This window comes from Pinus tabuliformis, chromosome 7 (genome assembly GCF_031772625.1).
Source record: "Pinus tabuliformis cultivar Carrire ecotype Pingquan chromosome 7, CPIR1, whole genome shotgun sequence".
In the NCBI taxonomy this organism is placed as follows: domain Eukaryota; kingdom Viridiplantae; phylum Streptophyta; class Pinopsida; order Pinales; family Pinaceae; genus Pinus; species Pinus tabuliformis.
The window spans coordinates 103,765,419-103,792,491 of NC_142293.1; the positions used below are offsets into that span (position 1 = coordinate 103,765,419).

The following is a 27,073-nucleotide window of genomic DNA, read 5'->3' on the forward strand; positions in this document are numbered from 1 at the left end:
GGTCTCTCAGGTCCATACTGTATACTATTGGTAGGATGGCCGGTAGTGCATCCCTTCATGTTGCCAACAAATCCTATGTGCAGCACGCTTTGGAGTGCCTCCAACCGAAAGTGTTCAACTGGTGTGATGCAGTACTTTTTCAGATGAAAAGTCAGTTGACCAAGGTAAAGGACGGAAAGCTGAAGAACTTTGGTTTTGGTTCTATTTTGTCCGCCTTTGCTTTGGAGAAGATACCACTGATGTAGCCTCAGTACATTGCACTCGACTTGCCTTCTCCTACCGAGCCACACATGCAGAGATGGGTTGATCACATGTCTAGGCATGCTGGTCAATCTCAGATTTCTTTCACTGATACCTTCTTTAGGTGGTTCGAGCGTCAGGAGATGGTCTTTTCCGAGTATCCATATGTTGGTATGGATTTCCGAGGTGATCCAGATTTGGCACTGCCGGATGGCGAACAGTGGGGCGCTATTGGTAAAATCTTCGACCATATCACTGTTTACTGTTTTTATTTATAATGTCCTTGTGCTTTATTCTGTCAAGACTTTAATCAAACTCATGTGTGCATGCAGATGTTGGTCCTGTCCGTCCAGCAGTTCGCCCGAGAGCGCCAGTTGCTGCCCCAGCAGGGGAGACTCCTGGGAGAGTTATTCTTCGCGACCTTGACGTGGCCGAGACCCTTGCAGCTGTGCAGGAGCAGGTTGAGGGCCTTACTCTTGGCATTCCGGATGTACGGATTGATGAGTTACCTTTACAGTTGCAGCGGCATACTACTGGTGTGCCCAGACGATGGACTCGTCTCTTGCGCATGATTGCACAGGCCGTGACTTGCTATCATGAGCATCACTAGGCTAGGGTGCCCCCTAGCATTTTTGAGTTTTTGGGTCATATGACCGATTTTGTCTTGGTTACAGAACATTATATGTAAACCGTAAACAGCTATATATATTTTTGATTTTCGGAGTTTTATTTCGGTTTTTATGTGATCCATATGTGAAACATTGATGATGCTTCTCTTTTTATCAATTTTGCAAATGTCTATCTAACACATAGTTTGCTAATGAGTCGGTTAATGTGTTTAAGTTTCTGGAAATGTGTTGATATTGAATAAGATCAAACTGTCTTTCCAAGATTTTAACTCTTAGGAACTTGCGATAAATAGCTGGATTTCGGACAGAGTAGGTACCAGTGAGTTGTAGTACTACGAGTTGTGAATCTAGCCTGACGATTAGTCGGCGTATGCCATGGGTGATGGCATCAGAGAGTAGTTCTATCAACGCGCTATACTCAGCGATGTTATTCGTTGATTGACCAATACATACCCCTCTGAAACTCACTAACTCGCCGCTTGGATCAAAAATGGCCCATGCTGCGGAAGATAGGTTCTGCGAACTACGACTCGCTCTGTCGGCATATCCAACCCATGGTTCCAATGGATTTGACATCTGCAATAAATGTAAAAAGTGGATTACTTAACCAAAATAAATACTTTAGCGAAAACAAAAATGTAACAAAAGCATAGAGGTTACTATTAGGCATAGTAACGCTTGAGGTACAACCCGTTACGAGGTTGCGCCAGTGGAATTCCGTCATAATCCATTAACTCGTAGGCTCCTTTTGCTAATACCCTTTTAACAATATAGGGGCCCATCCATAAAGACTTAAATTTACCAGCTCCCAGTTTATCGGATTCTTGGTCGTAAAGCAAGACCAAATCACCTTCTGAGAAGACACAGGGTTTGACATTCTTGTCGAACTGAGCCTTGACTCGTTTCTTATGGGCTTCGTTAGCCAGCGCGGCATCACGACGGGTTTCATCCAATTGGATTAATTCCAAGAAACGAGCCTCTTCTTCTGAAGTTCTGGGGAGGAGATCAATTGCGAGTTTAAGAGACGAAATTTCACACTGGATTGGTAGGATTGCTTCCAGGCCATACACCAGTTGGAACGGTGTGAACCCAGTTGCATTTCTTACCGATGTTCGGTAGGCCCACAAAGCCGAGTACAGGATTAGGTGCCATCTTCTTTTGTGAACCCCAATCATCCTTTGCAGCATGCGCTTCAGGACTTTGTTGATTGCTTCAACTTGCCCGTTAGCTTGCGGATAATATGGGGTAGAGCTGTCGTGAGACAACCCTAGTTTGGCAGCTAATTCAACCATCATGTGATTGTGAAAATGCGATCCATGATCTGTGACAATGGCCTGTGGTACGCTGAATCTGGCGACTACATGATTGAAAAAGAATAGGGCAGCTGTAGTGAAAGGCCCTATAGCTAATGTTGATTTAGGAAAAAGTGCATTACTGTGTGCTCTATGCTCTGTGAGAAAAGATGATGTCTTTCTTTTCCCCTAGTAGCTAGGATTTTCATATGTTGAAAAGAATAGGGCAGCTGTTTCACCAGTATTATCTAATGTAGGCATCGCCTCGGCCCATTTGGTAAAATAGTCGACTGCGACTATAATATACCCATGCCCCCCGGTCGAGGTGGGGTTACATTGCATGAAATCGATGCCCCATTTGGCGAAAGGCCCCACAGCTACTATTGGCTGCAACGGAGCGGGGGGTCTTCTGGTTTTGCTATCAAAAATCTGACAAGCATGGCAACTTCTGACTGCGGTTATGCAATCTTTGAACATGGTTGGCCAGAAGTATCCTGCTCGTAAGATTTTTTGTGCTGTAGCATATCCAGATTGATGCCCCCCACAGGCGCCTGAATGACACTCATTCAGGGCTTTTTCGGCTTCCTCATGGGTGAGGCACCTTCTCAGAACCGTGTCGACACCACGACGGTAAAGTGTATCACCGACGATCATGTAGTCCTTTGCTTGGTATCGAATACGTTTTTGTTCTGAGTGGGAGGTGTTTGGCCGAAATCTTTGGGTTTGGAGATAAAATATTATATCTCCATACCACTCATCTCTTGTTGATATCAGAAACAAACTTTCGTCCACGATTGATTCTTGAGATGTTTCATCGTTGGACGACGATGGGAGATCGCATAATAATTCTGCGAAAACTAAAGCTTTCTTTGATTTGGATTTTACAAATTCCAGATCAAACTCTTGAAGGATTGCTATCCATTTTGAATATTTTCCCCCCAGCAACTGTCGCGACAGTATATAAGTCATGGGGTTGCAATCTGATAAAACGGTAGTCTTCCGAAAGAGGACATAATGTCGAAATCTTTGTATCGCTTGAACAGCAGCAAGTGCTAGCTTTTCAACGTAAGAATATTTACTTTCTGTATCATTTAAGTTTTTACTTAAATAATATATAGGGTGTTCAATTCCATCGACTTCTTGAACTAAAACCATCGCAATGGTCGTATCCGCTGCAGCCAGATACAGGTTAAAATCTCTTTGATAGTCCGGGGCATACATTAATGATGCTTTTACTAGAGAATCTTTCAGAGCATCAAAGGAAGCTTGCGCAACCTGGTCCCAGACAAAAGGTACATCCTTTTTCAAAAGACGAGTATAACCTTTAGCAAGTTCTACGTAATTTGGAATGAACCTCCTCAGAAAGTTTGCTTTCCCTTGGAGTTTCTGAATCTGAAGCAAATTCGAAGGTGGAGGCAAATTAATGATTGCCTGAACCTTGCAAGGGTCGAGACGAATCCCATCCTTAGATACTACAAAGCCAAGTAAACGACCAGAACCGACGCAAAACACACATTTGTGCGGATTGAGTCTTATCTTGTAGTGTCGGCAACGTAGAAATATCGCTCTTAAATGCTGCGGATGATCAGTCCGCTTTCGCGAATGAGCCGGAAGGTCGTCGAGATAGGGTTGAACGATGTTCTTGATGTCATGGAAAGCATAATTCATTGCTCTCTGAAACGTCGCCCCTGCGTTCTTTAAACCAAAGGGTAATTTTCGATAAGCGAATGTGCCCCACGGACAAATAAATGCAGTCTTTGACTGGTCCTGTGGGTGGATATTTATTTGATTATACCCGGAAAATCCATCCATAAATGAAAAGATTTCACATCCGACGCATTCATCAATTATCTGGTCAATGAAGGGTGTAGGGTAGTTGTCCTTTGGACAAGCTTGATTTACATCCCTATAATCGACGCACACTCTAATTGTTCCTTGTTTCTTCATAACAGGGACAATATTCGATACCCAATCGGTTAGAGGAACCGGGTAGATGAAACCAGCATGGAGAAGCTTTTCAACTTCTGCTTTAATGGCAGCGGCTTTCTTGGGGTGCACCTGCCGAAGCCGTTGTCTTACTGGTTTGACATCAGGATACATCTTAATTTCATGTTCAACGATACTCAAGTCAATGCCTGGCATTTCATCATATGACCAAGCAAAGACATCTCTGAACTCGCGAAAAAGAGCGTTATATATTTCCAGTTCTGAAGGAGAACATCCTTTGCCGACATAAATATTCTCTACAACATCTGTTTTGGTTGAGATATTTATGGCTATAGTCTCTTCAATATTGGATAGGTTCCGCTCGGAATCCACCGTATTTACAGTATTTGATAGGAATTCAAAAACTGAAGGGTGGTAAAGGTCATCTTGAGTATCTTCTTCACAATCCGGAAGAAGGGAACGATGGTGGCTATCATTCCATGGTGCCCCCTCAATCAACATTGATTGTATGATTCCTTCGTCGCTTCCATGCACTTGCGACCAAGGATCCAAAGGGGTGTCATATTCTCTAGACCTATCTACCCAAATGCTTGACGAGCGTTGACTTGGGTTCGCCTCCCATGCCCGAAACATTGATTGCTACAATATTTCTATGGGGCTTGGGGGCAAAACCATTGCATGATCCATGTTGATATCTTCTTCCGCGATTTTCGTGGAAGATATCATGTTGCAGGTTTCTACCAACGCTATCTCACCTATATAGATTGGAGGTGGAAGTGCGAAAGTTCCCATCAATGTGGGGTCTTTTAGTAGGCCTACTCCGATATCTTGAAGCGAATGGTTGCTTCCATGGATCATGGGAATGCTTCCTGTAACTTGTGAACCATTAGGGAGGAAGTTTTGTTGGTCAACGATCGTAATCCCTCCTTGAAAAGGGAATGTGATCTTCCTAAAATAAGTCGACACAACAGCTGCCATGGCATATATCCACGGTCTTCCCAGTAGGATGTTGTAATCAAGATTCCCATCGATGACTTCAACATCTATTTCCACTGTTTTTCCTCCTAGTTCAACCTTCAAGTTATTTAGGATACCGTATGGGGTATATGTCCTACCGTCGAATGCTTTCAATGTCGTCGAAGATCGCGACAAGGTTGGAGACCCTAAAGTTTTCCAGCAACTCATCGACATAATACATGTAGATGCCCCCTCATCAATAATTGTTCGGTGAATAGTTTTGTTGAGGGCTTTCACTTGGATAAGGAAAGCTAGTTGAGCTGGTAACTGAGGGTCGTATCCTTTGTGGTCGAAGGATACAAGATTGGAATCCTTAGGATCAACCCCACCAATGGCTGATAACAAGGCCTGCCTTTGGGATGGGAAATTTTGTAGTACCTCAAGAGTCGACATAGCGGATGGCGATTGGGCCAAATCTTCCACTATGTTGTAATGCTGCGCCGCTCTGGCACGAGGATTGAATGTCGACTTGTGTACTACTCCCTTTGGCGGTTTTATTGTTAATTCAGGAACGATGGGTGGTACAACTTCTTTCGAAGTTGTTGTCGAACTACTCGGTTGATCTTTACCTTTGTCGTTCGACAGCTGCGGATTCTCGTAATCTTTGTTCCTTGTCGAAATCAAAGCATCATTTTGTTGCTTGGAGATTGACAACATTAGCACTTGTGACGGGGAAGCATTTCCACTATCAACCAGATTTTGACCTTGATTGGGAAATGGATCAGTTAACACAGCTGAGGTTTGCGAACTTTTGAAGAACCTCTTAAGCTCAGCTCTGTATGGACAATCTTGTGTCCAATGATCCTCGTCACATATAAAACATGGACTTTTTGGTTTCCCTTTCTTAGGAGGGTTTGAAGAAGGTTTTTCAGGTGATGACTCATCCTGTTTCTTCTTCTTCCCTTTGTTTTGCTTCTTCTTGCTTCCTGGTTGATTGGTTTCTTTGCCTTTATCTGTTGATATGGCATTTACTTCCGAAGCAAGAATTTCTTCTTTTGCATTTTGATCTGAAGTCTTACGGGCTTTCTTAGACGAAGCCTTTATCGACTTTGCATTTGCCGTGCCAATCACACCATCGCCGGCATGAGAGTCACTATTCGATTTAGGAGGAGGAGGAATTGAGAATTCCGGTCTAGGGGCGTCAGGTATTTTGTCGTAGAGCATGCCAGACTGAGTGTATACTAAGTCTAGATATTGTGCACGAGCAATAACTTGCTCCTCCGTTACGACTCCCCCCTTGGCCACATCTTCCATTATGGCTGGAAGTAACGACTTGATAAACCATTCAGCTAATAGCTGATCGGGAACGTACGTTTTCACCATCCTACGACGACGACGCCATTCATGTATATGATCAGATATGTGAGTGGCTGTTGTCTGTTTGAAGTTGGTTAAGATTTCGGTTCCCGTTTCATACCTTATCGGTAATTGAAAATGGGTTAAGAAAGTCGTGGCTAAGGAGCTGAAATTGTCGAAAGAGGCTCTAGGTAATTCAATATACCATTTTGCCGCTGGACCCGTTAACGTCCTCTGAAAAAGGCGAAGCCTTATCGAATCATCGTTTAGAGTGTTCGATGAACACCACAGATGAAAAGTCATCACGTGATTCGATGGGTCTTCACCTGGATTTCCATTGAATTTAGGAATGTCCGATGGAAGTTTGTGAGGAATCGCTGGCCACCAAGGGGCATAAGCAATCGGATCGTTTGTTAACCGGTGTAAATCGGGTAACTCTAGAGTTGCCACGAATGGTAACTGTTGACTCAGGTTAGGTGAAGCATACCCAGGGTACGATGGAATCGCCTGAGCAGTTGGCCTTTGCATACCAGCATAATGTAATTGATGTTGGTATGATTGATACGGTTGGTGGACTTGACCACTGTAAAGTGGTTGATTTTGACCGTTTTGAATATACGGTTGTCCACTGTTCGCAAAGATCTGCTGCTCAGAACCTTGGTACACTTGCTGGAATTGTGGTTGTTGGTATTGCACCAGCCATGGTTATGAAGCCATGTTCTGTTGTGCTATACTAACCGTTGGACCAAGATGTGGGGTAATTGTACCCGTTTGGATCTGTGTCGCCCCACCAGTTGGTGATTGTGGTTGAGTCACAGGGTCAAGGGGCTGTTGCATTACAACCTGAGAAATCTGAGGTTGACATACAACAGGCATCGTTTAAACTTGTGACACCGTTACAATAGCTGGTGTTGTCGGGATGTTCGACACAGGTACACATTGTTGCATAGAATACACAACTCTTGGTTGCTGGGGTAGTATAGGTACCCAACCACTTGTCGTAATTCCAGTATAACCTGAATACTGTTGTGAACTCCCGTATGGATAACCTCCCAGAGGGGGTAATGAAAGGGCATACTTCCCCCCATACGGTGGTGATCAGTACTGAAAGGGATTGTTAGCCCTTGGGGGCCGGATTGCCCAAATTGACCTCCAAACGGATCAATTTGTTGAGTTCCAACACAAGAGTTACCGGGTATTATCCCGGAAGAACAAATAGGAACAGACCACATTGTTGTAATAGCCCCTGAAGGGGCTCCTTCCAGCTGTTGAGAGCTAGTTGGGACAGATGGTATGCTGACGAACATTGTCGGAGTGACGGCAGGGAGTTCTGCTGCCGCTGTGTCATTTGACACAGTCCTAGATGTTGACGGTTGTTCAGACATTTTGAGTCTATCCAATAGATTGCCTAGCGATTCCACAGGAACTTCCACGGGTGATAGACTAACTTCTGATGTAGAAGGAAATAGAGTGACCCCTACTCCAAAATGTGTTGGAGTACTTGCTTACGGATCTTCTATAATTTCCTCTATCGCAATCAGACCAGGTGGAAGAGGAAGACCGTCAGGTCCGTAAAATATTTCTGGTGCCGAAGAAGGGGTTGATTCGACAGCGACAGTTGTTTGAGGAGCAAGACTCTCTGAACCGGTCACAGATGGAACTGATTCAGTAACGCAAGTATTTGCTCTCAGACTAGGATCAGTGTCACTGTCCCTCTGTGGCTGTTGAACTTCTTCAATAGAGGCAGGATTTCTAGAAATGTTTGGAGTAACCGGAATCTCAGATGTCGTTGGAACACTTGTTCTAACTTTGATAGGAGATTTCGAACCGGTTAAACGAGTTCGCTTTGTCCGTACTGTTTTCGATTCCGGAGACAAAGACGGTTGACTCGTAAGCCTCCGCGAACGACGGGGTTTCAATTGACTTTCTTCCACGATTGCGGATTACTCGATCAACCAAAATACAAAAGGGGAAAGTGTGTTTCCGAATTAAATGAATTTTTTAGACGCTTTTAGACACAACTTGCTTTTTCACTTTTAAAGAGTCGAGAAAAAGCTAAAGATGACTCTAGTCTCCTTCGATGTTTTAACGAGCCCGAAGTGACAAATGCTCAGATGGACTTTTTCTGTTATAGAGTCTGAAAAAGGCCAAAAGGAACTTCTCTGGAGTTCTAGGTAGAGGGTGTGCCAAACTTTTCGCAAAACCGCAGAATACTTTTTAGGGTACGGGCGGTCGATCTTCCTGAATGCTGTGTTCAGTGCATTGCGATCAGTAGGGCGGCCGACACGGCTTCCTATGGATAAAGGCTTTATTCCTATAGGGGTCTCCCAATATATACGCGACGGTACGTGGGAGCACAGTCCGTACTGATACTTATCGCTTCACCGTGGAGGAATCACCCAACCACTCAACGGTAAGATATCAGGCTTAACGACGCCGGAACACGTCTCTAGCCTAGACCTCTATGTTGTGCGTTATGTTACAAAGCGTTGTTATGTTCATTCAATTTATTTTAGGTTGATCTTATTTAGAAGTTTGCCTTTTTGGATCACCACGAGATGTATGGTACAACTCCTAAATGCAGTCTAAAGATGATAAGCAAGCTTTTTCTATCTTTTCAACATATGAAAATCCTAACTACTGAGGGAAAAGAAAGACATCATCTTTTCTCACAGAGCATAGAGCACACAGTAATGCACTTTTTCCTAAATCAACATGCAAGCTGTCAAAATGCAAATGCACAAATGCAGGTATTTCTTTTCTCTTTCTTAATATTGATGTTTATACAAAGAAAGATGTTGTATAACTTTGAATTCGATTTCAAGTGAAAACATAAACAAGTTCTTTTTTCAAAATCAAAAGACACCTTATGATTTACTTGTTTCGACACTAGAAATGCATAAATTCAAACCATATGACGAAAGTAAAAGCTAAATCAACTGTGAACAGCAAACAAACTTACTCCTAAGATCAAAACGACACTTATGACAGGTCTAGATCTAAGGGTCACAGTAAGGCTAGTTTACTTTCGTAATGGGAAACTGCAAATGATGTAAGAAATACACAAAGAACAAATACAGTTTCTTTACACAACCGAGGCGGAATTGAGGCAAAGAAAGGTGGTTTCAGATAGGTACATTGACTGATAACAGGCTGCAAAAAACAGGGATAAAAACTGAGCAAAAGACACAGGGAACCACAGCTGCACAAGGCAAGGACTGTTCAGCGCAGGTCTAACACAGAGGTTTTGACATTCAGCGCAGGTAGCCTTCACGGGACCTGCGTTGAAATGCAGAACCTCTTCACTGGGTCTGCGCTGAAGCAGAAACGAGAATTGTTTCTGGGTTTTGAGCTACGGTTTGCAGTTAAAATCACAGTTTTTGGCCAAATCAAAGCTATCAATCAAGTACAATCTAAGGGATGATTCAAAGGAGGATGAAGATCTATCACTAAGAGCTGTTAGAGCACTTGTGGATCAGCTCTTCAGATCATAAACAGGCCCAGTGATTGGACTAGAGTAGCTGCCCTCTACTTTGCATTTGAAAAATCCAAATGCAGTTCGATTCGGTACTCTTTGAGTTTATGAAATGAATAGCAAAAACACAAACAAACCAACAAGATACGATCCCCAGCGGAGTCGCCAATTTTTTGTTGGGAAAAGTATCCAATACGGAATGACCCTATCCCACTCTAAGGAGTGATAGTACCTCAGCAACAAACAAGACAAAACTATCTAAGTGTTCTTCTTTATGAAATGTCAATAGGGGAGAAGGATGTAACTAACCGATGTCTTCCGCTAGTCTTTTGATCGAATCTCACTCCTTGCTACTTGCTTCCAGCTGCTTGCTCCTTCACTGGCCCAACTACGCCAAGTTCCTGCAAAATGGCAAGAGAAGGAAACTACAAGAAGCATACATTCATAACTAGTTCAAGGATTAGAATAAACTAAATATGCAAATACAACAAAACATCATTGAGATACATGCATATAGAAGAAACTCAAATGGCTTTATTGATGAAGAAGTAAAGTTCAGGAAGTGATACAACCATATGAGGCCCAATCCAGCATCACCTTCCCAGCAGAAAGGAATCTCCTCTTCACCTCCTTCAAAGCAAATCACCCAATAGCTCTAACTTCAAACCAACAGCAATTCTTTGCATTCACAAGATTCCAGCCTCTAGATCTCATGGGGGAGAGATCCATATATAGATGTTTGGAGAGAGGATGAGTCAGCTTGAGATGTGACTAGTGTCCTCTCCTTCTGTCAGTTCTTGATTCCACTTGGAGGTTCTTGCTTCCACTTGGAGATTTGGAATCTCTTACTCATCACCAGTCGAATTCCCTGAGGCAAGTGTCATTTTGGAAGCTTCCTAGGTTCTGACACCTTGAGAAATGAACTTGCCACTTGTCCAATCTCGCTCAGCGCAGGTAGCCAGTGTTGCATTTGACATTTAGCGCAGGTAGCCAGTGTTGGCTTTGACATTCAGCGCAGACAGCTAGTGTAGCCACTGAAATGATCCTGAATTGACTTGTTTTTGATCAGTTTTTGGTGGAGAACTTCTCTGAATTGTTGTGGTTTATTGGCCTTGTTCCTCTAGGGGTAGGAACAACATGTTTAGGGACTTTGGATCCCTTAGATTATGGACATTTCATGCTCAATGCTGTAAGGCACAAAAATGTCTATAACATAAAGGTATTACAAACTCATGTTCTGGTGTGTGTGTGTCTATGTTATTTAAGCAACGGATCGATTAGATTGCAAATACACAGACACTTGAAATGGAAAGACAACAGAGAAATACAGTAAGAAAATAAAAGAACACAAGAAATTAATAAGGAGTTCACCCTATCCTCCAAGGCAACATCTCTGGTCCAGCTCTCAATGGTGGCCTTATTTTATTGTGTCTTAAGTAGAGAATTACAATGCAGGGACTCAAAATGAGTCTCCTGAAACAGGTTTGCTTGGCAGGGTGGTCCTTGGATTCCCCAAGCCACTGGAGTGCACAGAATCGTTTGCCTACCAACTCTTTGACCTCTCTGGTCTGACAGATCCTCTCGGGGATGGCTTGAATCTCTCAAGCTCTCTAGTGCTCGATGCAACCTTTGGTCAGCTCGGCCCTCTGTCTTCTTTCTGCATTGCTTCACTGTCTTCTTCTATTATATGTTCTTCCTTTCTGTGTTCCGTCCTCCTCTCGGGTTATGCTTCCTCTTCTCTGTCTTTTGTTCATGGCTTTAAGGCCATTCGTTCCCATGTCTGTTCAGTTCCTCTTCCTCCTCTGTCGAATCGCCTACTGCAGCTGCGCTTGGAGTTCCCTGTTCGGTGTCATCATCAGGCTCACAGGGAGTGGCCACATGTCCTCCTATAACTGCGCAAGCCTGCTTCATCGGTTCAATTCTTCGGTTACATCGTGGAATGAGTCTTCCTCCACCATGGCAGTCAAAGTGGACCTCAAATCCTTCTAAATCACGGCTTATTCCCTCGTTAGATCCGGTTTGGTCGTCGGGCACAATATTGACCGTCCGATCTAGATCCCCCAGATCCAACGTTGTTTGCTCATTTCACATGTTTGACTTGCTCGACTGTTAGCATGCAATGAGCGGCGGTTTTCTCTCTCCTCAGCTTGCCACGCGTCAATCGCTGAGTGGAATCACTCTGCTTTCATCCAAAACCGCTTACCGTTCAAGGATCCCCTGATCAATACCGTCGATTTTGGAGCGAGCCCCGCCTTTTAGCTTTTAGACCTTTTCCGCCTTTTGGCCTACGGTTCTCCGACTCCCCACGCGACCAAGTGCTCGGGGCTTCTCCATTTCCAGCCTTTTCACCCAGCGATGCACGATTAGCGCTAATCATGCATCAAAAACCTCCTCTATTTCCTGATCTGGGCCTCCCAGGGGCTAATTTGGCCTCCCATGCAGTCTCCATGGGCCTCGGTGAGTGCGCTTTGACCGAGGTCCTCATTGTTCCACGCTGGCTACCACTGCCACCGGTTCACGGGTGTTTTTGATCGCTGTTTTGAATTCTTAGAAGTTTGTCCTGACCTGATATAGTCATGGTTCTTTTGACAGTTATTTATGGATCCAATTTGGATCACGGGCTTCCCACTGAAAAGCTTTTGGACCACCAAAAGTTGGTTTTCAAACATCAACTAAGTGAGGGTATTGTTTCTCACTTGTCCAATCTCAATCCACTTCGCACTGCTCGGCTTTGAACCTTTGAGCCCAATCATGAGGTACTCCACATCTCCCCTGCACGGCGTCCTCACCTTCCTGTCCAGCACTGTGTCTTCCTGCAATTCATTAATATATTCAGGTAGCAGGTCATCAATAGAAGGCAATTGACTTCGCTCTTCAGGGTTTTCAATCATTGAAGGTTCAAACAATCTCAAGCAATCTACATTTATGACTGAGTAGATGTGCATGTAAGCTAGTAGATCAAGGCGAAAAGCATTTTCACCAATCTTCTCAAGTATCCTAAAGGGTCCATACCTGATAGGCTTTAGCTTTCTACCTTCACCTTGCATCCTGTCCTTGCTGATATATAGCTAGACTTGGTCACCAACTTGGAAGCTATGTTCCATCCGATGCTTGTCATGCCTAGCCTTGTACTTGGCTTGGCTCTTTTCTAGCTGTTCCTGTACTGCCTGGTGGATCTCCTGGATCTGTTCAATGAACCTAGTTGCCTTGTCCACGTCACTGTGTCCATCAACCATGGTATCTTTACCAAAGACAATATCCAAAGGAGACCTTGGTGTGAAAACAAAACAGGTCTCAAAAGGAGATCTCTATGTAGAAGAATGCTTTGCTCTATTGTAAGCATGCTGCACATAACACAAGTGTTCATCCCAAAGCTTAGGATGTTTGTTGCAATATCCTCTCAGTAACTAGATCATTGTCCTATTAACTACTTCTGTCTAGCCATCAATTTGTGGATGAAAAGTTGTGCTTTTCTTCAGTTTGGTGTCCATTAGTTCCCACAAACTTGACCAAAACTTCCCCACAAATCGGGTGTCTCGATCAAATACAATAGAAGTGGATAATCCAAAATGAACCCATACATGTTCAAAGAATAATTTTGCAGTCTATTCAGCTGTAATATGTTTGTTACAAGGTATCAACATACACATTTTGCTGAACCTATCCACAACAACATATAGATAATCATGACCTTTTCTAGATTTAGGCAGTCCTCCAACAAAATCCATGGAAACACTTTCCCAAGGGTGAGAAGGAACTGGAAATGGAGTGTACAAGCCTAGTTTTCTGTTGCTAGGCTTGCTTTTAGCACACATAACACACCCTCTTACATATCTAGAAACTGTCTCATTCATTTTTGGCCAATAACAAAACCTTTGCAGTTGTGCAACTATTTTACTTACCCCAAAGTGACCTGATATCAGAGAAGTGTGTGCTTCCCTAATTATCTTTACTCTCTCAGTTTGTGGAATGCAAAGTTTCCCACAATGATATAAGAGTCAGTCCTTCACATGATAATCCAATTCTTCTACTCTTTTGCCTTGACTCAAAGTTGCATATACATCTTTAAAGTCCATATCCTGAGCATATTATTCAATGTAGCTTTCATGTAGTACAGAATTATGCTTAAGTATGGTAGATGCATTTATAATGGGTCTAGATAGCATGTCTGCAACTTTGTTATGTATGCCCTTTTTATATCTCATGACTAAATGAAACTGTTGTAGAAAACCCATCCATCTGTAATGTCTTGATTTCTGCAACTTAGTTTGGGAGTGTAAGTATTGAAGTGGTTGATGATCAATATGTATTAATGTCTCTTTGCCCATTAAGTAATGTTTCCACTTTTTCACACTCTAAACTAATGCATACAATTCTTTATCATATGTAGGATAGTTAACTACTGCAGGATTAAAAGTCTCAAAACGATAACATATGGGTTTACCGTGCTGTGTCAACACTGCTCCCATGGCATAGTCACTGGCATCTATTTGGATCTCAAATGGTCTTTTTAGATCAGGCAGTGCTAGTACAGGTGTTGTACTAATCTTTTCTTCCAAGGTGTCGAAGGCTTTCTGATTTTTTCCTCCCCACTGAAACACCTTGTTCAATCCTGTTAAAGCATGTAAGGGAGCTGCAATTGAGGAAAAGTTAGAAATGAACTTCCTCCAATACTGTGCTGCTCCTAAGAAGCTTCTCACTTCTGTAGCAGACTTGGGTTTAGGCCAATTTACAATGACTGCCACTTTAGAGGGATCTATTTTCAATTCACCTCCCCCTACTATATGACGCAAGTAGTTTAGAGATCTTTTGCCAAATTCACATTTTGAGAGTTTAACATAAAGTTTTTCTCTTTTCAAAACATCTAATGTCTGCTTAACATGCTTGAAATGTTCTTCCCATGTTTTACTAAAAATCGGAATGTCATCCAGGTACACAATAACAAAATCATCAAGAAAAGTTCTGAGTACATCATTCATTAATCTCATGAAAGTAGCAGGAGCATTGGTCAAGCCAAAAGGCATAACCAACCATTCATACAATCCCTACTTTGTTTTGAAAGCAGTCTTCCATGCATCTTGCTCTGCAACCCTGACCTGATGGTATCCATTGTGCAAATCCAGCTTGGTGAAATAAATAGCTTCCTTCAATTGATCTAAAAGATCATCTATGCGAGGAAGGGGATAACGATTTTTTATTGTTATCTTATTCAGTGCTCGGTAGTCAATGAACATTCTCCACGAGCCATCTTTCTTTCTCACCAAAACGATTGGTGACCCACATGGTGATGTGCTAGGCCTGATGAACCCTGAAAATCTTGTAAGTCCACTTTTAACTCCTACTTATCCCTAAGAATCCTCTCTAGTTCCTCGAATCATGAGACCTATAAGAGTTACAATTTATTTCCAACTCTTCATCATCATTAATCACTCATGTTCTCCTATACTTGAGACCATTTACAAATATCCTCACACTTATCTAATTAATTCCTACTTTAACTACTCAAAACATTAATAATTACATACATAGGAATCCAACTTCCTTGAAAACACAAGGACCCCTATGTCTACTAAAATACAATGATAGTTTTGAGTCAATGCTCCTGCATCACCAACCCTAACCCCTTTATTTATGTAATAAGCCAAATCGAGCCGAGTCATAGTCATAGTTAGTTAGAGATTCAATAAAGCTCGTATTAATAATTTTAAGTGGTTAACCCACATTTAAGAAAGGGATCACAGTTAGTTGCAAACGAGCCATAGTTAATAAATAAAGTAGTTAACCCATGTTATACAAAGGACCACTAGTCGTTAGGTTGTTGGAGGTCATTTAGCTATAAATAGTGGTAGTTAATAAGGGAAAGATCATCGAGTCTTATTGTAATCGAGCTCTGCTCTGCTAGAGGTTGCCCCCTAGAAGAGGAAAGTGAACACTGAATCTGTTTCTGAATAATAAAATACTTGTTGTTTTTCTCATTTTATTATGTGTTCTGGGTTATATTTCTTCACATTTATGGTATTTTGGAATTTCTCGCAGGTCAAGAGCATAACATTTTATGTCAAATCTATGGAATGAACAATGGACAACGATGAAGCAATTTTTCAGGTATTTGCATGGCACTAGTGATCATTATGGTTTGGTGCTACTAAGGAAGACTAGGATTGGACAAAGTTTTGGACATTCATGGCTTTGTTGATGCACACTGGGATGGAGATCTAGATTGAAAAAGATCTACAAGTGGGTATGTTTTTAACCTATTTGGAGGAGCAATCAGTTGGATGAGCAAGAGCCAGTTTGTAGTGGCACTTTCAACTACAGAGGTAGAATACATGGCAGCCACTCATGCAAGCAAGAAAGAAGTTTGGTTGCAGAGATTGTGTTTAAGTATGGGGTTGATACAATGAGCTATAAGGATAGACTATGACAACCAAAGTGCAATTTTCTTAGCAAAGAACCCTGCTTATCATTCAAAGACAAAGCACATTGATGTTCAGTATCACTTTGTAAGGGATATGTTCGAGAAAAAAAGGTGTTGTTGGTAAATATGGAGAGTTCGAAGAATGTTGTAGATGCATTGACGAAGTCTGTGAAAACTGAGAAGTTTTCTTCGTGTCGAGAAACAATGGGCGTTGCAGGGATGGACCAATGACTAAGCTCTCATGTGACCCCTTGTGTGAAAAGAAAACAACAAGTGGGAGAATGTTGGGTGTGCGTTATATTATTTCCAATAATAGCTGGGCGGACCCAAAGATGGTGGTCGGACCTACCCATGGTTTTGTACATGGGTTTTGCACAAGGTTTTGGGCATGATGGTTTTCTACCCATGGTATTTTGTAGATCCGGTCAAGGGAACTACGATTACGTTCTAATCCAGGGTTAATGCTTCCGCATGTATATATATGTATTGTAACATTGAAAGGAATATAATAAAAAATCAATCTAGTAGTCCAACTCAATTTTTTATTAAATTTACTTTATAAAAATATTCATTATTATTATTATTTAAGATTTAGAAAATTAAACATGTCCATAAGAATGTCAAAAGAATTATGATCATGATCATGATTAAGGTCCACTAAGACCAATGACCTTAAGAAAATGAGAGATTAATTGATTTTTTAAATATTTTATTTCTATGATCAAAGAGGAGAGAAAGAAGCATTCCTAAGTCATTATAATTTTATTGACTAATTTCAAAAAAGTTGGTAGTATGATAGATGCTATCCTAACAATAATTAAATTAAGAAAAAATTATCTTAACAATAATATATTAAACATATATATAATCATCACATTTACCACTATAGCACCCAAAAATAAAAATTTATTAAATAACTTTGTAAAATGAATATATATATATATATATATATATTTGTGACCCAGAGGAACCCAGTAACAGCCTGCTTGACACGTAACTATTAGTAAACTTTTGAGGCCTATAGCATGTCCTCATCTCCATAAACCATATCACAAAGAAAAGCTTTAAACCTAGGTCTCTCTAGTTTAAATAGTTTCACATATATCAAATTACCAATTAAACTACCCAAAAATATATTTATATATAATCTTCTAAAAATATTTTATTTAAAAAAAACATTTTCTATATTCAAATTTTTATTAAAATATAACATTACTTATACGAAATAATTACTAAATGTAAAAATATTGGATTGGTTTTTCGTGGAAATGGAGACTTAATTACATAATCAAAGCGATGTCCTTAAAAATATTGGCTTGGTTTTTCGTGGAAATGGAGACTTAATTACATAATCAAAGCGGTGTCCTTTGAGTGTGAGATGCATAAACATAAACCCTTTATCATATACTTTTCAAATACCATCATCAATAAACATTGGAGATTTAATTTATATTTAAATAATTTTTTTTTGTTAACTTAACTTTTTGAGATTTGATCTTTCTTACCTAAGACTTCGTAATACAATTATTACTTATTAAACGGTTCATATGAACTCAAATAAATTATTATTTTATTAAAAAGCAATTTAGCAACTCAAATAAATTATTATTTTATTAAAATTTATATATATATATATATAATTAATTAATTTTATTCCATATATAAAATATATATATATATATTTCCTTAAAAATAATACAATTATTACTTATTAAACGGTTCATATGAACTCAAATAAATTATTATTTTATTAAAAATTATATATATATAATTAATTAATTTTATTCAAAAATATATATATATATATATATACACTTACTTAAAAATAATATATTCTTTAGTAGCAAACTAGGATATACGTTTCCCTCAAATATATATGAAGTGAATTTTCCTATGGAGTATTACTTTTATTTTTAATATATATAATTTATTTTTTTATTATTGATTAATTAAAAATCTAAATTGTTGATTTTTATATTGTAAACGTACTTTCCCATTGATGGTCAATGCGTGGCAGTAGAGGAAAACAAAGAAGGATACAAAGTTTCGGAGTAGTTTACTGAGGGGAGGAATTGTTTTGATGGTTAAAAGTGGTTGGAATTTGGGTTAAAAAAATAAAAAATAAAAATTTAAACGCATTATTTGAATTTTGTTTTTAAGGGTGGAAATGGATTCAAAATATGACCAAAATTTCCATAACTTTCCAGGCAATTCCTCTTGCTAATTAAACTACAACCAAAACTTTCCAAACAATTCCTCCTACTAATTAGACTACGACCAAAGTTTGTCTCTCTCTGTCAAACCTGAGTAACCTCTAATTCAAACAAAACTACAATGGAAGATTCACGACAGTTAAGTCCCACACAACCAGCGACTTTAAGAAACCAGCCAGAAACACTGTAGAAACAACAAGGAAATGAACATATTCATTAATTATCCGCCACTGTTCAACGGCTGACCGTAACCGACACGTCATAAATGATCCACGAAACAATTAAGAAGGTTGCAGGAAAGAAAGTGGCAAATTCATGCTTCAACCGCCGACCAATCCGTCTGACCGACGAAAGCATTTCGCGGCAAAGCATGGAAGGCTGCAGATGTTTTTTTGGGAAAATGCTATTTCCAACCCCATAGCCTCATTAATGCGGGGCTACATGTGTAGGAGATAGCCACCTCGCGTTTAGATAATAAAAAAAAAACGGCGTAGTACCTACCTCGCGTGTTATAAACTCCTATCTCCTGTGCATGTAGCCCCGCATTAATGAGGCTATGGGGTTGGAAATAGGAGTTGCCGTTTTTTTGGGGGGGGGGCGGTGGTAAATGTCTAAATGTTTTTATTGATAACCCAAAATATTATATAAGATATTACAGTGTGGAAATTTTTCAAAACTTTAGCGATACCGAAAAGAAGCTGAGTTTTTAAACAAAAATGTGACTAAAATCAATAATTTTTTATTCCGAAAATAAATCATATTAATTAATTCAAAACGTTAACCAAAAACCAAAATTCAATAATGTGATTAATCAAAAATACAATCGAAAATATCAAATTAAAACATACACGGTGGAGGACGTAATGCAAAAACTCACACGGCATTCATTGCGCTGCTGCGGGATTGTGATTCGTTATCGATGGGCGCAAAAAGGTCAAGAAACATAGTCATGTTTGTTTACATGCTAACGCGTAAAGCATGCGACACGCTTGTTATCGTGTCGTGGCTGCCGCGCAGCAGCGTTTTCTTTCCTTATAAAAATGTGCATACTCCCACACAGCAAAACATCTCAAAAGGCCCGACTTACGGATGTTATAAAGCGACGACGCAGGAAAGGAAAGGTAAACATCATCAAAGAGCGAAAGTGCCGACGTCATAAACACCAGAGATACATATATATTGGTGATACGCTCTCACTCTTTTTCTTTTAATATTCTCTTTTCTTAATAACGTTTGCCTTCACATTCTCCATTTGAGGAGGGGACATCCTTTAGAGGATGGTTACATTAAATTGCAAGGGGCTCTGCTCCAGGTTAGAAGAGCTGCTCGCAGGCCTTCTTGAAACAGTTGGGCAACTCTATTCGCCAAACGTACAAAAACCTCAAAATGAACAAAATCCCATCTACTTGAAGTCTCTGAGCATCCTCAATAGAGGCGTTCAATTGGTGAAAATGTGCGAGAAAACCAGCCCTCTTAATACTTTCCAGAACCTCAGATATGCTTCTGAAATCCACCAGCTGGAAAACGAGATCCGTGACTTCGTCCAATACCAGATGCCTGACCAACTATCTCTTGAGTTGAAGAATATCATATTGGAGTTCAAGGGTCTTCGCCATCTGTACGAGTTAGAGGCAGTGGATGACAGAAACGTGAATGAAACAATCGTTCCCAGGCTCACCAATGATCCCGATGAGAATGCCACGACGTTACAACAAATGGGTCCACATGGTATGTTTGATGGAGCTTTTGACGAAGCTTCCACTTCTGATCGTAGTGGTTCAGTGAAATCTGATTTTGTAGTGGGACTGGAGAAAACTATTCTTGATGTTAAGAAGATTCTACTCCAGAGAGAGGTGTCCGTCGTTGCGGTGCAAGGTAGTGGGGGCGTTGGCAAAACAACTATGGCATCGTCCCTCTGCAATGATCAAGAAATTAAAGGTGATTAGGGATTTTATTTATTCAAACCATTTTCATCTCCTGAAAGGCTATTTTTTTTGTATTTAATTTAGATTTCTGTTCAATTTATGGAATTTCCATCCTAACAAATTGCTCTTTATGTATGGCAGGTGCTTTCCAAAACAATATCATTTTCATCACGGTCTCACAATCCCCGAACCTGAAGGAAATTTTAGAGACCATGTGGGAGAAGATTGTTCCGAGGGAGAAACCTGATTTTCAGAATATAGAGGATGCACATAGACAGCTGCAGCAGCAGCTGCTTAGCCGAGCCAAGCGAACTCTTGTGGTGTTAGATGATGTCTGGTCTATGGCAATTCTGGAAAAATTGTTATTTGAAGCTGAAGGTTATAAGACCCTTGTGACAACCCGAGATCGTTCTATCATCCGCACAACAACCTCTACCAGGCTGTATGATTTGCCATTGCTGGATGATGCTGATGCTCTGCCTCTTTTCTGCTTTTGGGCTTTTGGACAGAAATCAATTCCAAGTAATGCGGACGAGCAGCTAGTCAAGCAGGTATGTCTCTTAAAGTACTGGAATGCTATTTATATGCAATATATTATTTTAGTAAGTTGGTTCAATTTAATGATTGTGACACAGTGTTTCAGGATATCCTTATAGTTCCACATAATTCCATATTAATACTTACTCTGCTGTTAACAATGGTATCGGTAATCCATTAAAAAAGATTCTAGCCATAAAGTCAATTATATATTCGTCTTCATAAACAATCAAACAAAAACCTGTGAATGAACTTTAAGCTTATCAGGCAAAACATTCATGCTTTCAACGACTTTTGTTTTTGGTATTTGATTGGTTTCCACCTATGGAATTTTGACTTAGTGTTGCTGATGTATGAATCACAGGTCCAAGCGGAATGTAAAGGCCTGCCACTTGCTCTGAAGGTGATCGGAAGCTCTTTGTATGGTCAGCCTCATCCGGCGTGGGAGGGTGCCAAGAACAAGCTCTTAAATGGGGAATCAATATCAGATTATCACAAAGAAGGGCTTCTTAGATGCCTGGAGACCAGCATTGATGCCCTGGACGAGGAAGCACGAGAGTGCTTCTTAGACTTGGGGTCATTTCCAGAGGATAAAAAAATCTCAGTGGATGCATTATTGGATATTTGGGTTTATGTGCGAAAGATGGAGTGGCAAGATGCTTTTCTCACCTTGTTAGAACTTGCAAGCAGAAATCTGTTAAATTTAACCAACAGCAATCTCAGGTAAGCGCCTTCATTTCTAATTGTTGTGTGGTCAAAGCTAATTTGATCTTGGCTTCCTCTGTCTTATACATTGTGTTGTTGTCTTCGTAATTGGATGTATTAGGAGGCAAGCAATCAATTATGGCAGTGCCTCTGAGCTGTACTTTTCTCAACATGATGTAATGCGGGATTTGGCCTTATATTTGGCATCCCGAGGCAGCATAGCTCGTAGGAAGAGGTTGCTTATGCCCAAAAAGGAAGACAGTTTGCCAGCAAAATGGGAGTTGCTCAAGGATCAAGTGTTTGATGCTCAAATTGTTTCCATTCACACAGGTGGGTGATTTTAACAGCGTTCTTTGAAGCATACATAATTTTTTCTGAACATTGGAATCAAAAGAATTGTCACATGCCAACCTTATCCTACATCACATAGGCTGTCACTTTGTGATCTGCATGATAATACATGTAATGATATATAGGTGTTGATCATTGATTCAAAAGTTCTTAGAAAAGATATGTAATGATTTCATAGTGTGTGTAATGACCTATAATGTTTTAATCTAACTTTGCATCTGTGGTTCACCTATGTAGGTGCAATGGAAGACGATCAGTGGTGTGAGATGCATTTTTCTCAAGCAGAGGCTTTGGTTTTAGTCTTTTCTGCAAGTAAATACTTTCTTCCGTCATTTTTGAGTTCTATGAGGAAACTGAAAGTCCTCATAGTGTTTAATTATGGTAACAAGAAAGCCACAGTCAACGGTCTATCAGCCTTATCTTCACTTACTCAGGTTAAGGCTATTCACTTGGAGAAGTTGAATGTGCCCCCACTTCAAGAGCACAATAAAGTCTTGCAGAACTTGGAGAAGATATCTCTGAGATTATGTGAAGAGCTTGGAAATATGTCCAGGTTCAACAACTCCCAGTCAAGCCTAAAGCTTCCCTTAATGCAAGATTTTAACTTGGACCACTGCTGTGATTTAGAGGAGTTACCCCCTGGTATCTGTGACACATCTTTAGTTGAGAAGTGGTCTATCACTAGCTGCCACCTTCTGCAAAAGTTGCCTGATGACTTGGGGAAGCTCGGCTCTTTAAGAATGTTAAGCGTATCTGCATGTCTAGGTTTGAAAGAGCTTCCAGCATCTATTGGAAAACTTGGGAAGCTGGAATATCTGGACATTTCGCTATGTGAATGCCTAAAAGAACTTCCCGAAGAGATAGGACAACTAAAGAAACTCGAGGAGCTTGACATGAGAGAGTGCTCCCGATTGAGGAAGCTGCCTAAATCAGTTGGAAGGCTGAAAGATCTAAAGCATGTTATCTGTGATGACAAGATTGGACAGCAATGGATGCGTTTCAAGAGCACTGCCATTCCAGAGCTTAGAGTTGAAGTAGTAGATGCACACTTCAGCTTGGATTGGCTGGATGCTTGATATCCTACTTAGACAGCAAGGAGTTAAATAAGGGGTTTCGTCTTGCAAATTGATAGCAATGGAAAGCGTTACCTATGATATTAAATAATGTAATTAATAAGGCACCAATAATACTAACCACCCAAAGTATTTATCCATTTATCCATGATATTGAATATTGTAATTCAATAAGGCGCCAAGAATAATGGGCCTCACCTTGCAATTTGCAAAGACAGGCCCTCCAGATGTAGTTGTTAAAAAGTCTTTTTCTCAATTAATAAAATTATCTGTTTTATTTAGTCTGAGTATTTTTCTCTTTTCAATGTTTTAGGATTCTTTTCAATGTTTCTAGGATTCCTTGCTGAGCAGAGGTGATGTTGCTTATAGTTTCTCATATTTTTTATTTTTAAATCAATGTCATAAACTGCATAAACAGACATTTTTCCATAAATTTTGTAACTAACTATTTTTTTGTTAACAAACTCTCTAGCTTTCCACCTTATCACTGCGTCATTCCAACTACTTACTTGCCTTTGCTCAGTTTAAATCATAGTTACCGATTGTGCGCCATTCCAACTACCTGGTGCCTCTTCTCAGTTCAAATCATAGTTACAAAGTTCGAATTTGAATTCCGTGTGATATGAAAAATATTGAGTGAAAAATTTACCAACATTTAGCAAAATTATTTGCCAAAATAATAACATTAATGCCAGATCCAAGAAACATCCCTGCAAGTCCATGGATGCAAATGTAAATGGCAACTTCTCTTACAAGGCTTTTTTTTTTTGTTTTTGTTTTTTTAATCCATTTATCTATCAATAATCTTAAAGTGAAGTCCATGAATGGCAATGTAAATGGCCACTTCTCTTCTCTAGAACAAGGGTCTTTGTAATGTTTTGCTTTATTTAATGTTTTTCTTTGTTTTATGACAACAATAGACATGTTATTCATGTCCCATCAAAATCTAATTATCCACATCTTTAAAGGGTGTCTGTAAATTCCTTGGAGTCATTTCACTGGGCTCTCTGCAACAGTGTTGCTTAAATTGATTGCAGGTTTGATAAATTCCTATTGGCATTACATTTAAAGTTCACAGTCTGAAGTAAATTTGCCTTTGTGTTCATTTTCTATGCAAATCCCATATTTATGCATGCTGTTGGGATACCGTGACTCGACTTTATCACAAGATTTATTTATTTGTAATACTGCTGGACTGTTATCAGAGGGTTTATAAACTTGAGAGTCCAATTTTTATTCCTTGTTGGCTGTCTTCCCCATTACAAATTCCGCTGTGATATATGTATATATTAGAGTAGGCATTTAATCTGCAAGTTTTATCTATTTTGAGAGGAATGTTTGCGTCCTGCAAAATTTCAGAAGTTCATATATATATTTTTAAGTGAAACTCCAAATTTAATCTTTATAGCAAATTAAACATATTAAAGATTTTAAAAGAAAAATACTCTTTAGTGTATAAACAGATCTACAAGACTTATCACCATTCATTGAAAAAACTTAGACTCAACTTTCACCCTTTGATGTCAAATTAAGAGGAAATGAGAACTCAGTGGCAGAAGATGCAATCTTATGAAATCAGGGATAGGTGTTGAGATTTCTTCTTTAGGAAACGAGCTGTTGGAAGATCTTCCCAGTTATAGTGGGAACTTGGGTTTATGTTGGGGTGAAATTCCGATCATTGAAGTCAAATTCAATAGAACAATCCAATGTATACTTATCAAATTTGAATTCGAATTAGATTAGAGAATAAAAAAAAAATTACTGTATGTAAAATTTGAGAGTATCTATTTCATAAAGATTACCATATTATTATTTTTTGAAAATTTAAAAAAATTGAAATAAATCTTTTCTTAAGAAGATATTTATTTACTTATTTCTAAGTTCAATTTTTTTTTTGACTATTTAAGATGATCAAAAAATAATGAAATATTAAAAGCATCAATTTTATTAGTATTGAAAAACATGCCAGTAAAATTTAATAATATGAATAACAAAAACTCAAAAATAAAGTGTAATCTAAAAAAATAGATATTAAATATTAAAAAGAGACTTCAAGTTATCTCTCAATACAAAGAAATCTATAGCTCAATCATTATTCTTTTACTTGGAAATAAGGTTTACCGGTAGGATTAATTTGTTGAGTGAATTAGGTTATTGAGATATTTTCTCAACAATAGTCTTTCACTTTAGAAATTGTTAGATCTCATAAACTCCATATGCTTGTGATGTAATTAAATGATTTTGTGAGTATAGCAGATTTTTTTGTAAGTGTTGTTGGAAATATTAATCCCAACCACCGCGTTAAACGGTCAAAATGAGATGCTTGAATTTATAAATAAAAAACTCACTGGTTAGCTCTATGAAGGAGAGTCTGAACCAGGAGAGTCTGGCTTTGCAGAACGCTCTACATTCTCAATATACTTCAAACATTATATAGCATACATAGCTATAGGGAAGTTAGAATCATACCCTAAGAAATAGAAACCAATTCCTATCTTAAGGTTTCATGAACCAACTCACACTATTATAGGATTCTCCATTATCTTCAACACTCCCCCTTAATGGAGAAGGGGTTCACAAATATGCCTAACATCTCCCTAAACATTTCAAACTTAATTTTGCCAAGAGGCTTAGTGAAAATGTCTGCAACATTATCACACGTTTTACAATATACAAGATGGATTTCTTTTGATTGAACTTTCTCCCTGACAAAGTGGAATTGTGTATCAATGTGTTTAGTGTTCTTGTGAAACACCGGATTATTGGCAAGTTTGATGGAACTCTGGTTGTCACATCTGATTGTTGTTCCATATTTCTGTTCTTCCCCGACATCCTGGAGAAGTCTCCGTAACCAAACTGCCTCACATGTTACTGCACACATAGCTTGATACACTGCTTCCGCTGAAGACAAGGAAACTATGTTTTGTTTCTTACTGCTCCATGTAATCACCCCGGATCCAATGTTGAATGCATAGCCTATTATGGATCTGTGGTCGTCTACATTTCCAGCAGAGTCGGAATCTGTAAATCCTATCAATCTAACATCAGAAGAATCCGTATAAATAATACCATAGTCTATAGTTCCTTGTAGATACCTTAAAACACCTTTTGCTGCATTCCAATGAATCTCAAGTGGTTTGGACATGTATTGACTTAGCACACTGACTGCATAAGCCAAATCTGGTCTAGTAGTGGTCAAGTAGATTAAGCTCCCAACCAGCTATCTATAAAGTGTCGCATCTTCCTCTTTAGTGTTGTCCTCACTCTAAAGTTTAATGTTCTCCTGTAGTGGTACTGCTGCAGCCTACACTGATCCATCCTTAATCTTTCTAGTAGACCTCTGACATACTTACCCTGGGACAGAAAAGCTTGTCCTGAATCTCTCCAGATCTCAAGACCCAAACAGGATCTTAATTCACCAAGGTCTTTCATTTCGAACACCTGTGACATTTGTTGCTTGATTTCTTTGATTAGAGCAATAACATCACCTGTAATAATTAAATCATCTACATACAAATAAATCAACACTATGAGCCCCTTTTCGTCTTTCATGGTATACAAATTAGGGTCATTTTTACTTCTGTTGTAACCAAGTTGCAGAAAAAATGAATTAATCTTTCCATACCAAGACCTGGGTAGTTGTTTTAGTCCATATAGAGCTTTCTTTAATCTACAGACTAAATGTTCTTTCATTTTCTGGACAAACCCCTCAGGTTTCTCTAGATAAACCTCCTCTTTCAATTCCCCATTTAAAAATGCAGATTTTACATCTAATTGGTGAATCATCCAATGTTTCTTAGTAGCTAAAGCAATCAACATTCTGATAGTGTTTAGTTTAGCTACGGGGGCAAAGGTTTCTTCATAGTCAATGCCTTCTTTTCGTGAATACCCCTTTGCTACCAATCTAGCTTTTAGTTTATGTATGGTTCCATCTGCATTAATCTTGGGTTTATAC

At 39.5% G+C, this 27,073-nt stretch overlaps 1 protein-coding gene across 1 annotated transcript; it reads left to right on the forward strand.

Annotated features, from left to right (window-relative positions):
* Positions 1 to 19,627: 19,627 nt before the first annotated feature.
* LOC149245489 (putative disease resistance protein At5g47280) lies at positions 19,628 to 23,332 on the forward strand. Its single transcript, XM_089457780.1, has 5 exons — positions 19,628 to 20,465; positions 20,594 to 21,003; positions 21,354 to 21,712; positions 21,816 to 22,024; positions 22,283 to 23,332. The coding sequence occupies exons 1-5, from the start codon at positions 19,805 to 19,807 to the stop codon at positions 23,119 to 23,121; spliced, it is 2,478 nt and encodes an 825-aa protein (XP_089313906.1). The 5' UTR covers positions 19,628 to 19,804; the 3' UTR covers positions 23,122 to 23,332.
* The last annotated feature ends 3,741 nt before the right edge of the window (positions 23,333 to 27,073 follow it).